Source organism: Aythya fuligula, chromosome 6, assembly GCF_009819795.1.
Source record: "Aythya fuligula isolate bAytFul2 chromosome 6, bAytFul2.pri, whole genome shotgun sequence".
NCBI classification, from domain to species: domain Eukaryota; kingdom Metazoa; phylum Chordata; class Aves; order Anseriformes; family Anatidae; genus Aythya; species Aythya fuligula.
The window spans coordinates 19,105,282-19,120,293 of NC_045564.1; the positions used below are offsets into that span (position 1 = coordinate 19,105,282).

The 15,012-nt window shown below is 35.4% G+C and overlaps 1 protein-coding gene across 1 annotated transcript in view; it reads right to left on the reverse strand.

Moving 5' to 3' along the window:
• MYO3B (myosin IIIB) overlaps nucleotides 1–15,012 on the reverse strand; it is a 186,012-nt gene that overhangs the window by 153,909 nt on the left and 17,091 nt on the right. Inside the window, exons 4-6 of the mRNA XM_032190017.1 lie at nucleotides 12,821–12,925; nucleotides 12,459–12,558; nucleotides 9,064–9,140 (exon numbers count right to left, since the gene is read on the reverse strand). Of these exons, the coding sequence (XP_032045908.1) occupies nucleotides 9,064–9,140; nucleotides 12,459–12,558; nucleotides 12,821–12,925 (282 nt within the window). The remainder of the gene's footprint in view (nucleotides 1–9,063; nucleotides 9,141–12,458; nucleotides 12,559–12,820; nucleotides 12,926–15,012) is intronic.

Consider the following 15,012-nt stretch of genomic DNA (forward strand, 5'->3'; position numbering starts at 1 on the left):
TCTCAGCTTCCAAGGCTCTGCTGATTCCTGCTCTGCCCAGCGGGGTGTGAAGGCAGACAGCCCGGAAGAAATGATCTGAAACTGAAGAACACGCTACTTCCTTTCTCTACCTTGTGCAAAGACTTCATCACATCTGTACCTATTTTATATCCAGCAAAATCCTCCCTTGCTGGTACAAGCAAAAAGGAAAAGGCAGTTTGCTTCCCCAAGCAGTAGGGGATGATGCAGTTAATCTCAGGATTTGCCAGTGAATGCCATGGGAATAAGCACCAAGTCCTGCACTTTGGCACAGACTGGTTACGTGCACACAGCAGCCCAGGTTGCTAAGGAGACAGACTGTCACCTTTTGTACTAGTTGTAATTTCATCATGGTTTCACACCCAGCTATACAGCGTTAGGATGAAAAACACCTTAACATCACACAGAGAAACAGACAATGGGATGGTAGTTGTCAACACCGTTTGTGTTGAGGGTCAAAGTCAGAGTGAAGTGGGGAGCCAATCACTGGTCTGCCAAAAACAGCACATAAATGAATCAGTCACACAAACTGGAGGGCATTTTGAGAAGCTGGTGATCAGGCATTCTGTGCAATTTATAACGTCTACAGAAATACACTTCACAGAAATACACAACAATTCACTCTCTGACAAGAAGATTTTCCTTTTTCTGAAGAATATAATTCTACTTGTTTTGAAATCATTGCAAAGATTTTTTTGAACTTCAGCAGGTGCACAAGCAGATCATGGGGTGGATGTAAAAGAGGCAAAACAGATAATACAGAGAACTAGCTGTTATTTGTATACTGGACATACTGCTTATGGGCAGAAAGTAAGCTATACTACAGATGTTCATATTCACATATGTTCAGCTGAAGCAAAATACATTAAACCTTTCAAAGCTTACCTGGAATTATTAGAAGTGAACTTACTTCCATTTTGCTTCTGCACAGTCAATGCACGTACAAAGTATAGCTGCAAGCACACACATTACAGTAGACTGATAATAACAGTACAGATCTGCTACCTAGAGACAACTGCTACACAATTAGCTCTGGTGACCCACCAGCAGAAGCAGCTCTGCAGTTAAAATGTTGATGCTCCTGAAGAAAGGCAGTGCTGTTTTCAGCTGCCGTAGCTAACTAAGCAGCTTATGAGGTGTGTGAGCACAATGCTGAAAGCAGAGCACTGCATATGAAAAAATAAACGTGGTACCAAATACTTACCCTTGCTGCAAGGAGAACAAAACTGCTAAGTATGAAAATCAAAACAAACCAACTGAATTTCTGCTGTCCACCTGACATTATGTAATCCAACTTAATTTATCTAGATGGTAAATATAAAATTGAATACTGTTATAAATCCTACGTTCTCAAAACCACATCACAACTCTTTCACCATAGCATTTAGCAGCACTGGAGATATTGAATTATCCAGACCAAAGTTCATATCTATGTATTTATGGTATAATATATGTAGATTTGTCTATATAAATATACATGATTTGTATTTCCCCTATCCACCCCTCAAGCACATTTAACCTATTAAAACAACAGCAAATTTGTAGCTGAAATTGTTTCCATATTCCACATCTTCTTATTTGTATTTCAGTTCCTTATTTATGACTGTCATTCAAATTTCTATCAGAAAAAGTATATTGTTTAAAGTGCTACCAAAATAAAAAGCAATTAATATTTAAATATTTTGCATTAGTAATTATTTAAATTAATGTTGATCCATTGAAAATTATATATAAACAATTATGTTTTTTTAACAGCTGTGAATAAATAATTTTTATTTTTTACCTCACCCAAGCCAAATAGTCCTAAGACCATTAGACTGCCCTGCCAGAAGGCTACATCTATAGGGAATTGGAGTACCTCTTATTAAACCAACTGATACCGTTGAAAAAAGAAAAAAAGATCAACTTTTGAGCACACAACTGTTTTGTTTTATACCATGAAAATTAAGAAAGGGGTAAAAATAACCAAGAAAAAAACTAACATTTATTTACTTGCTTCCTATAAAATCTGTGTTCCCAAAAATATGACTTTGTTTATTTCATGCCAGTCAAGTCTCAGAAGGTGGCACATTAGAGTCACAGGCATTTCAGTTATATGTGGCCATTTAGAGATCTAACTCTACCCCATACTCTGTCACTGACCTGCTATAAAGATTTCACTTTTGTGTCCCTCCTTTCCTCCATCCAGTCTTGCTCCACTGGTTTCCACCATTTTTTCTTCCCTGCTTTCTCACACTTAAGGTGTAGCAGTTTCTCTCTGGCATGCCTATACCACTTACCACATGCCACAAGACCAAACTCAAAGCCAGTGCTGAATTCCAATAAAATATCTAATGTTCCTAAAAATAATTTCTAACACTGTCCCACTGCTTTAACCTCCAGAAAGCAGGGATGTTATTTCAGAACATATATCAAGTAGAAAATTCCTTTACACCCTACACCTAGCATACTACCATAAATACAGTAATGATATCAATAAGCAATGTTCAAATCACAATGTAGCAAACATCATTCATATAAAACGTTTATTTTTTCCCCATTAAATCCATGGAATTTTCAAGAATTTTACAATTAATCCTTATGCTAGATAAACACAAAATTCTGTAGAAGCAACTGAAATTTTCTCTATGCCTATCTGTCAAGTTTCTCCCTGAAACTGATTGGTGATTTTTTTTTTATTACTATTTTGAGCGCACATTTTTTAATATTGTCTATCTTACATTACTTATTGTAATTCACAAAGTTAAAAAGAAAAGCAGTTACAGTTAATTCAGTAACATCTTAAAAGCTGCAAGAGAATAGTTGTTAAACATTTTGGGAAGATGTTAAGAGGAAATATTTTCAACATTTTCCTTATTAAAATCAGAGAAAATACATTGTTCCTTATGTTCTTTATCATAACATGCACATACTGTTTCACTGTAGAACTGTTTTTAAATGTCTTTCAGGCAGAAAAGTGTAGATATATCCTATATTTTCTTGAAATCTATTTATGCTATCTATGGTGTGAATTCCTCCAGTTCATTATAAATCCGCGTTTACAAAAATGCCACGGTTAGTTGGCATTTAAAGGCATAGTGAAAATGTGCATATCAGAAGAGCTAGTTTTAGCTAATAAGGAAATACAGCAGAGACCTAGAGCTATTAACAGGATGGTGACCTTGAGTCCTATGAGGTAAGCAAAGAGCTGTCAACTAAGATAGACTGGAGTATGGCAAAATGAGAATATATTCAGTAGTTTCAGAGGAATGTATCAGTGTACTTTATTTAGAGTTAATTAAAAAGATAAGTCCAGGTTTGTGATGACATTATCTTTTCTACATTATTTTTCCAACTCAGTATTTAACTACACAAGATGTATTTATTATTAAATGTTTATGTGCTGTTTTTTGTGTTGTTTTTTTTTTTTTTTTTTCAATGTTTTGTTTTGTTTTTCCACGTTTCCTACAATAGAAACTTAAATAAGAGGTAAGTAAGAGAAATTAGGTCTAATCTACAGCATCCAAAAGAAAGCTGGTTTTGGTCCAGATTCTAAAGCCTGAATATAGCCCTTACTTAATGAATACTGACTTCAATAGAAAAGCTGCTGTGAGTATTCACAAATGAGATTTTTCTCTTTATATATTGTTCTGTATTACTACAGATGTCCTTTTGGTGCTATTTATTTTTCATACTGGTTTGGTTACCTTTTCTTTAGATCATGCAGAAACAGTTTCATATTGAATGCAAATATTATTCATTGTTTCAGTATTAGACTTATTTCACACACATATGAACAGATTTGAAGATGAAAAAAAAACCACAATGGAACACTGGGGAAAAAAAAAATTAAGCTAGACACCTATTGTTCTGACACTCCAGATATTTATTCTGATGCTCAGATGAACTCAGTTTTATCCCCAGAAATATGAGTCAATTCAGGAGGGAAAAGGAAAATAATCTGTTGTTTCTCCGGCAGTCTGGCCAGTCATTACTTCGTTTTCTCAGGACAGTAACAAATACCCATAGTACAGAATTGGCACAGTTTTAAATAATAGTGTGACATCTGTAATCCCTCAGAAATCAATAGCAAAATATAGCCAAAATTTTACCTCTGATGAACCCATTATTATGGAACTCATATGATACCTCTAACAACGTTGGATCTCTTTCCTACTGTTGCGTGTCATATTTCAAAATGTAATTCTTTAAAGGATCGACTACATTTTATATTCAGTTTTTCAAACAATAAATATGTATGTACCATTGTCATTTTATAGCAGTTATCAATATATAACGCTGTATTCTTTGTGTTTTTAAATTGCCTTCAGCATCTCTTCAGTTCTGTCTTCAATGATATTCTTCTATTTCTGTTTCCAAAACTAGACTTGCGCCAAAGAAAAGGTACAGATTCTAACTGTATTTGTTTCAAAAGTCAAGTTTAGTTTCAAGGATCTAAATGGCCGGATCATGATAGCATTTAGAAATCAAAACATGAACTGGGACATCAGAAGCAAGTATGGTTTTCTTTTGTGATATTTCAATTACTTGTGAAAAAGAAAATTTGCAATTTAATTCTGACTTGGTTTTGTCCAGTTCTGCAATGAAGGTTGAACACAAGACACACTGAGATTTGGAACTAGGGATGTAAAGGCAGTTCTGTTCAGAAATTTCAAATCTGGTTCCTCCTACTAGCATTCAACACAAATTATTCCAGCATAATAGCAGCAGCTTTCAGTTAACCTCAGGTGTTTGGCAATACGGAGCTTTAAATAATTACAGTACTTAAACAATTCTGCCTTATTTATCTTTTTTTTTTTTTTGCCTTGTCTGTACTCAGTGTTCCAATTTCTACATGTCTATGTTTGTAAGTGTGAGACAATACTAATTAGGTTAAACAGCAATGATTGATTTTCTGCGAGTCTACTTAAAAGCTTCTCTATCCTTGCCAAGTTCATCACTTGCTTCCACACTGCCTAGTTTCTCTACCTCTGCATTTTCAGCAACTTTTTGGTTAATCCTGTGCTCTGCTCAAAACAAATACTCAAGGACAAATCTTTTTGATCTGTCCTGTTACTGCCATTCAAGCCTTAGTCATCAGAAGGAGGAAAATAAATAAATAAATAAATAAAAATAAAAGAGCCCTCTAAGATGTCCCAGTCACTCACAACAGTTAAGCTGCTGCTTTTCATGCTGACCAGCAAGAACACTGAGCTGAACAGGCCACCTTATGCCTCAGCCACTGCTATTTTCTTCTGATCTTTTGCTACTGCAGGTACCACATTGTATAATCTCTTTGACGCATTTTGCACACCTGATCTTAAAACATGACGGTTTTCCTTGTTATACAGACTACTCCTTATCCAAGCTTATCTAGTAGTTGTTGTTTCCAGCATAGTTGTTTCCTGCTTATATTAAGTCATTCATTCATATCTGAATATTTTCCCGTGGTTTACCACAGCTTCACTTCACAAGGGTCATTTCTCTACAATGGTCCTGTAGTCTCCTTTCAAGGCAGGCTTTTTCATCTTCCCTCTCTATTTTCCCTTCAGATCAAGTTTATCTTTCTCACCCTTACGTGAGATGAGGTCCCATGATGGACTTACGCATTGACTGGGTCTCCTGTGTTTTACATAACAGTGAAAGTCCAATTAAAAAAATAAATAAATCCTAGTCTTCACGCTTTTTATTTTGCTGATTACTAACATTTCTTTCCTGTCCTTTAAAGGTATTTTTGGATTTGACATAGATTCTATCCTATGTCAAAACCTTTAAGCAGCAAGACTTTTGTGACTCTTAAGTGCTTTTCTAGTTTTTACCAATCTTAGTACAATTTCACCTAGAAACCATTGTTCCTAAAAAGCTGCTACCCAGGCAGAGTTTTTCAGCTTTTTTTTTTTTTTTTCCCTTCCCCCCCAGTTCTAAGCCTTCATATTATGCATAAAAATGTGGCTGCACTTATTTTTAAAATACCAGAAAGGTCTCCCTAGAAGTAAGGTAAACTGCACTTCACCCAACAGTTGAAATAGGTGATTCATACAAACACTAAGAAAGCACCTGTATGACTTGAGCACGTGTTACAACAACTGGTCATTTAAAAGCTATTTCAACAACAGCGTAACAGGCATCTGAGCATCCTGCAGCTGTTTTGCAGATTGGCGCACCTATGAAACGTGCTCAGTGTGGCTTGCATTGGCATGCAAATGTGACTATGCTTTATGGCACTGGGTTAGCGATTTTGATAAATCTTTCCAGTAAACAGGAAGGATTTAAAGCTAGCCCTGTTCCAATTTTGATGTGCTATGCACATAACATACATTGGTTATAAGCATGTCATATTTTCTGATCAAATCTATCTCAAAGTCTCTGCTTATTCCTGCAGGTTTTTACCTTATGTTAAGAATAAATACTTGCAAGCAGGATGAAAAATACTTTTGGTATGATTGCTGCCTTTGATTGCAATTACTGATGCAAGACAGTACTGAAAAAAAAAACTTCTAATAATCTGAGTTCAATAAAATATTTCATAATATGAGGAGTATTTTTTAAAGGTTTCAGAATGTCTTCAGTGAAGGTGATTCCATAAATAATGCTTGCACAGTGGTTTCTAAGGTATCTTGTGTCTCCTTTGTGACGTAAACTGGTTGTTATGGAGATGGTAAAATATCAACCATTCTTTGTGAGACTGTACAAGATCAATTTTGGATCCGTTACAGCAGCTTTTTTTCTCTGCTCAGCTGTAATCAGCCTTCCTTAGCAAGAGAAAGGGATGTATAAAAAGTATAAAGTATTTTAAAACAAACAAACATTTACACAACACTTTAAACTGTTTGATGTACAGAAATAGACCCGCGTGCACTTGTAACATGCAAATTTCATCCCAAATTCAATTAAGTTTAATGGCCTTCAACGTAAATGAAGCTACTACTGTTATTTACGTTTAAGAGCATACAAAAAAATCAGACCACTCCCTTTTCATCCCCCTTTTTTTTTTTTTTTTTAATTTCATAAACTGTATCATATAAAAAAATGTATTTCTTACGGAGCGGTAGACAAAGATTAATGACTTTATATCTTAAAATCTTTAATTAGTTGGATAACCATTTAACCCCAAATTTACTGAAATTACATAAGGTACTTTTTTTTTTTTAAAAGTGTGTTTTAACTTTCTCGAGCTTCATGAGATAAAGGGTTATGCCTGGAGAAAATTATATAAAAAAATATAGTCTAAGACCATTGGCTAGGACCGCCACAGATTATTTTTCTCTGTTTTTAATCTATGCCAGTCCATGGGTCCCACTGTGCATATTCCCAGTCAGTGAAAGAAATCTGAACTTTAGGTTTTGGTACTCACAAACATACAGAGTCTTTGTACCACCTCACAAAGTCAACCAGCTGTAACTATTGTCTGTGTTACTCTGTTCCTGAAGTAAATCTTGTAAAAACAAATAAACAATCAGAAAACATAAAATTTATTGTCTAGTACTGGCTGCTTTTTAAATCTACGAGTAAAACTTGCTCAAATTTTACTATAATGTGCAACCATCGCTCTTTCACCCTGACATCTCTCCCACTGCATTGACACTTGTAACTGTTCAGTGGTGGGAAATAATTTCTTTAAACACAACATGCAAAACTTCCTAGATGCCTGTTTTACATTTTCAATTACCTACTTCCCTTCTACCATAGCATTTGAAAAACCTGTGAGCAGTAGTACAGATTACATGAAACTATTACATGGACTATACATGAAAGTTGTTGTTCTTTCCTAGTAAACATTTAATTCTGGTTTAGTATTTACCTTCATACTATGACTGATTCCATGACATCAACACACATATGATTACGTTGAAATTTGCCATGTTGTAGCTTATTCAAATACTTTATTCATTACATTTTTTTTGGCCCAACTACTTCACATGACAGTCTGTGATTAATCTTAAAGAACACAATTAATTTAAGCTTAAACAACACACAGCTGAATCAGGGTTTTTTCAGTGTCCTCTAGCAGGACAGGAAGGTGGAATCTCCTTCTCCCACCCTGTAATTAGATGTATAGACAAGCACACCAAAACACACTCGCCCCTGCTATAAGACCAGCAGGACATAATACCCTAATGGAGAAGGAGAACTAGATGTTTGAAAATGCATTAAGATCTTCAAAAGAAAGACAAGTCAAAAATTATTAACAGATATCATTCTTATCTACTACTACTGTTCAGTGTGCATACTTCAGTTTAGCAGACATTAAATCCTCATTAATTTAACCTTTCCTTTAAATATCAGTGCTGCTTAGGCCAATATAGTAATAGATTAGGATGAGTGATGCAAGTTTTGGCTCCTGAAAGCACACACGAATAGCATAACAACTACTATTTTTTTTAATCTCCCTCTCCCACACTCAGAGTACCTACCTTCATAACTAAGCAAATGGATCAACAAAACGGATCAATTAGCCAACTGTAGAAAAACTGCATGCATTTTCTCAGAACAGAAATCCAACCATAGGTAACAAACCATGAACACATGCACACAAATATTCACACTGTGTAAGACGATGCCGGGCCAGAGCAGTGTCAGAAGCATTAGCCCAGGAGAGGATTGGTCCGCAAGAGACTGCAGATTTGCAGACTTCGGTTTCCCCCATCCCCAAGCTGTAAGATGTAGATCCCTATCTACTATATACCTGATAATTTTATGAAGTGTTCCCTTCATCTCTCATATTGGAACTTTTCACCTAAAAAGAATTTCTATAGAATTACATTGAGTGTATTTGATTGTGAAATCATAAAATTTACATGGAGACCCCCTGTACTTTATGGAAACATGACATAGAAGAAATTGTTGAACATGATTACTGTTAAAGAAATCAATTTTGTATATTCTAACAGGACATTCATCTTACTGAATAGGGGCCATAGATATAGAGGAAAGTAGAAACACAACCTAAGGTAACAAGAAGAGATACTTCTTTCGCATGCTGTGTGGAAAAGAAAAAAAAAAAAAAAAATATGCATTGCAATGAAAGAAGACAACCCAAACAGGATTAAGAAAACATTTGCCTACCTCAGGTGCCATCCAAAAGGGTGTTCCCACCGAAGTGTTTCTACGCAGCCGTGTGCTGGTGAGCTGGGCTGAAACACCTGCAATAAAACACATCCAATCTTGGCTTCAAATTCATTACCTCATTGTAATCAGTTTACTTCAAGTACCTGTGAAACAAACTTTGAGCCTGAGAGTACAGCTGCAGAATGCCTGGCCAAAGTAGGTGCAGCATTTGTACTGAATTCTTTGATTAATTTCCTTTTTTCCCATATTCATAGCTTGTCCCAGACAGACCACAGCTTGCTATTTTATTTCAGAATTGCTGAGAGATTCTTTGTGAATGACTCTCAGTTTGAAGCACTTTCATTCAAATTCAAAAAATTAATTGGCACCTAAATATCACAGACATGTAATCTGCTGTTTTCATGAATATAAACTAGAACACTTCAAATTGCAAACAGAATTTAAAACTTCTGTTCCAGAAATATTGCCCAAGTCTAGCTGAAATTTATTCCCTGAATACTGCTGGCAGGAAACTTGCTCACTGGAGTATTTGCTGAAGCTCCTGCTCAACAAAACATTTATGCACTTGCTTAAATCTTTCTCTGTGGAGAAAATCATGGAAGCTCAAGATCACATTGTAGCTTGTACTAAGAAGTTAAGCACGTGCTTAAAACAAAGCTTGTGCTTCACTGCTTTGCTGACTGGGGCTGGACTAGTGAAGCACAGCTGAAAAAAGGAAGGAAGGAACTAGAGCAAAATCAACCACCACTAAACAAATTAGAATGAACTTTCACAGCAAGTCTTTTTCTATGCTCTGGTCAATTTATAATTGAATTATAGAATTCAGGAGCATTCCAATAAGCTGACACAAAAGCAATATTGACTTAAAAATATTTCAAGTTAATATGGATTTAAAAAAAAGAAAAAGAAAAAACAGCTTCTGTGGTATTACCCAAGAAGAGAAACAGGTAGACACATATGACAGACTTGTGCCTGATTCCAATAAATGAGACTCAAAATTGTCATTTGTAAGTTAAATAGATTGCTGGCTCCAAGATTCAACTAGAATCATAGAATGGTTTTGGTTGGAAGGGACCTTAAAGATCATTTAATTCCAACGCCCCTGGCCATGGTCAGGGACACGTATCACTAGACCAGGTTACTCAAAGCCCCATCCGACCTGGCTTTAAATTCTGTATTTATTTTTCATATCAGTGTGATTGCAAGCCGTCAGTGATTTACTGAGTATCACTGTGAAACAGCTAATGGTGAGTGCCTACAAAAAGACTGCATTTAACTCTGATCTTTCTTCAGCTAGCCTAACTTGGAGCTGTATCTATGGTCATTCCAAAACAGTGCAGAATACCAAAGAGCAGAGACACAAAGTAAGAGGAATACAGTGGGAAAGAGAGAACGAACATGAGCATGAATGAATGATTAGTTGCAGATATTTCGGGTCAGCTTACACTATGGTGAATATTTATTCAAGTATCATGCTGTTGACAGCAGCTGAAGAAAGAAATATGTATCATGTTGAAAAAAACAAGTCGTAAAGTCATGCAATAAAGGCAAAGAATTGCCTTTATTCTCAGTTAAGGATATTTGTGCAATCCTCTCTATGTGCTAATATCCTTATGTACTGCCTTGAGTATGAGATCTCTCCTCCCCCCCTTCAAGACTGTCTCATTCTGTCGACAGAATGGACAGAGCTCACTGAGGTAGTCACTGAATACTTCCTTTTATCCCCATCAATTTGAATTCTAGTTCCTTATGTAGTATGCCCATCCAATGGGAAATTCAGAATTATTATTTCCTTTTCTTTTTGACAGCTTTCCTTCACTCCTTATCAAATAGTAAATCTCCTTAACATTCCTGCAAAATGAGGAAGGATTATTAGTTCCAGGGATTAACCTAAAAATATAAAATGCATCCACTGTTTTTCTGTACTTAATCTGAGACCTTTCAGTTTTCAGGCACTCCACATGCCTTAAGTATAGCTGTAATGGATCTCAGCTGCAGTTCAAGAACATTTAGCTCTTCTGCAAGGAAGGAAAAGGTGTTTCAGACTGGGTACTACGAAAATGAGAAACAGAGTGGCCATTTCTAAAAAGTTTGATGCAAATGACTTGATAACAAGAGAAACTCTGGCAGAAGCAGGAATAGTCTCCAATTTGAAGCCATTCAGATGTCTGAACTGCAAGACCGTTCTCTTTCTGAACCCTGCATTTTTCACAATGTATCTTCCACTTTCTGCAACAAGTGAGACACACAGTTCTACAATTTTGCCTGTGACTCAGTACTAATTCGTTCCCAGAGTCCCTTCTGTGACTAAGGCAGTGGGCTAGAGAGGAAAAAAGCAACTTCATGAAAGTTTGGTGCATGATACTTCAGACAGGAAGCACACAGATATGTTGCATCTCGGTATTTCCTAATGGTTAAATATTAGGAACACTTGAGTGTTTGGTCATATATTTTTCTTGAGGTAGTTGTATTTGTTGTAATTCACTAGTATTATTGTTTAAATTTAAATGTCACAGAAACACACGTACACAAAAAAAAAACATAGAAAGCGAGAGACCAAGAAGATGCCAGAAAGGTTGGTATTCTCATTTTCCTTCATGCTCTGCTAAGCATACATCTGTTATTCACACAGTACTATTCTCAATGATAATTACCTTATGTATTATATGGTTTTGCTAATAAATCACATATTACTAATAACCTGTTTCTGTTACCCACTAACAAAATTGATCATTCCATTGCATACATATCCGACGGACTAAAGCATCCCCTTATTTCTCTGAGTGCGTATTCATAGGAAGTAAAATGCTGAACCAAGTTAAATTTTATTGCCAGTCAATTTCTCTCTCCTTCTCTCTCCCTTCTCTTCTTGTTCTTACGATGTTTCCAGACTGCCATGCTAATATCTAACAAACAGCAGTAATCACAAATTAAATGGATACTGGGTTTTGGACCCATGGGACCATTTTACCTTCTGCTCAGAGGGAATAAAATGCTAGAGGCTAGCAAAAGTCATTTCAGAGAGAAGAATGGTTTCTTTTCATATGCAAAAGATTCAATATTTAAATTTAAATTAGGAGAATTACCCTGAAACTGACATACTTTGTGAAATGAAAAAAAGCTTTGTAAATAAAATGACACCTTCAAAGCTACTTTTAATTATTAAATTATTATGTTTATGCTTTTAAGCTAGAAGTCTATCACTGATTTTTTGCTAGAATTTTTATTCTTGCTGTATCAGGTTGCTTTTCCATTTTTCCTCCTCAAAATAATCTCGAGCATCCTCCTGAAAAAGTCTCTCATTATAGCATTCTGCCTTCCCAGCGGAAAGTAAACAGACGCCTTTGGCTAAACTGCATGTATCAAGAAAACAAATGGGAAGTGGTCATTACCAAAGTCAACGAGCTTGACTCCACCTTCTGTTGTCAGAAGAATGTTGTTCCCTTTGACATCACGATGAATGATCCGGTTATTGTGCAAATGCTGAAGGCCCTATATGCCAGCAGTAACAGAAATAAGTTTACTCCCTTATTTAAAAACAATTACCCTACTATTAGGGAATGTAATGAAGACAATCTGCACATAGTCTATAGAAACATCTGTCCACCAGATTACATGCTCAATACAACCCCTGCTGCTATAATGGCCCACATAATATTGTCAACATTACCATACTTTATAAATGGAAAATGTATGTATGAGATGAGTAAATTGCACCCTCTCCTGTCATTACAAGCCCAATGAACATACTTACCAAGAGAGCACCATATAAAATGTATGAGATTATAGCTTCATCCAATCGTTGGCCACACTTCAGCAGACCTTTGACAAGCTCTGTGACAGAACCTCCATTGCACAGCTGTGAAGGGGGGAGTTGCACAGGGAAAAAAAGCAAGACAAGTTCCCAGTTACTCAACATGCTTGGTTAGGCTGCGAACACCTACCAAAACCACACTACAGTAAAAGTCTGGGAGCAACTAGATTTTTATCTTGCAGTTATTTAGGTTGTCCTCCATACCTTAGAATATAATTCATTAACGATAATAATAATAAATCACAGCGACTTAGGTGGGGAAAGGGAAGTGAAATTTTATGAAGTGGAACTTATAAAATGTAATTATAAATCAAAATATTATTAACAGGACTGTATTTTGATGTTAAAAGAGGATTCAAGCCCAATTTAAATTACTTAGTATTTTCAGATTTGTGTGCTGTATTTCTGAAAAAAATGTTTTTGTGCAAAGAAAATGTCAGACAGAAAAGACGGATGCTCTTGATAACCGTGAGGCAACAAATTGCAGTCATTTTAAACTTTCACTCCATCAATGCTCCTGCTGGCAGGCAGTATAAAGTAGACAGAAACCATATCTTTATACTCCAAACTTGATGGCATGTGCTGCCAGCAACTGATATAAAGCATTTTGATCCAGGAAAGCTGTTTCTTGCAAGCATTTCACTAGTAATGGACAGCCATACAGCAAAAGAGGAGGAGAAAAAGTAAAATTAGAATCTTTGTATTTTTTCACCCACACCATTACTTCACTGTCCATGCCCTTCTAGTAGCTATTCCTCTGTTTAAGGTGTCTACTTCTCATCTTAGGCTATTATCAAAGTAAGATCCTGTTTGTAATGAGTAAATATGCCAAATCTATTCCTAAAGGGGAAAAAAAAAAAAAACTACAACATTTTTATTAGAGAATTTTTAAGTTGCACATTTAACAAATATATTTCATCAAAGATGAATCAAAGTGAATATTATGTGTATTTCGTTTTAATTAAAAAAGTGTTAATGTATAATATAAAAAGTCACTGTTACACATACATAAATTTGCATGTAAATTCCAAGAGATTAAATGGTTTGCCTCGTCTGGTAAACTTATCCATATAAGGAAAACAAATATTTTTTTAATGTCAACTGTCTTTTAAATTTTGGAAAACGTGCAACAAAAACCGCATGACATTAACATACTAATTGATAAATTCTGTACAGAGAACTAACTCTCCCACATTCTACATTCAGTTTCGTTACACAGAAAACTTTGAAATTTTGCTGTACAAAATTTGTTATATGGAATACCATGTATGATATATCTGTCCAACATGCTACTCCAGAGATAAAAAAGAAAACACATGGGAAACCAAGCCCAAACTCAACACAGAGCCAGTATATATACAGTTAAAAACAAAAACAATAACAAAACAAAAATACTAAAGATTCTTTTTCAGTTGTCACTGAAATTAAATATGAAAGATTCAAACAGTTCATTCAAACAACATAATTCTGCAGTATATAGAAGGTAGACATATTGATGACATTCTACATTTGTTAAGTGGAAGTAAAGCTTCTCCATTCTGCTTCCAGTTATCATTCAAGACTAGGCAGTAGAATTTCTAAAATGATCTGTACTTAAAAAGCAAATGTTAACTTTCTTCAGTCTAGTTATAACTGAGTAAAATTTTTGAGTGGCCTGCTAGCTCTACTCATCAGTCTATGCAAAGCTCTGTATCTATTAAGCCTAGAAAACATTTACAAGTGCTCATCTTGCAACGATCTTTGGCAGTCACTTAACTGGCAACAAGACTACGAAGTGTTAGTTTCCACTTTTCATTGCAAGAATACTGACTGCAACTGAAGAAGAGATAATAATAAGCATTTCTGTTGCTAGTTTCTCGAACAACCAACCTCTAAAGTTCTGTAATATCATTTTTTTCCATTACATTTTCTTTCTTCACTTGTGCAATAGGAAGCATGTTTGTTAAGCATCCTCCATGTTACTCCTCATAACATTTTGCATTCCCTTTGAGAGCATAACCTCTCAAAAAATTAGAGAAATGTTTTATCCAATATTTTCCCCAACATGAAAAAAATAAGCTGTTTTTAGGTGAACCATTCTTATCAACAAGATTTGTTGGGTTTGGAGGAAAAATGTAGCTTCTAGAATAGAA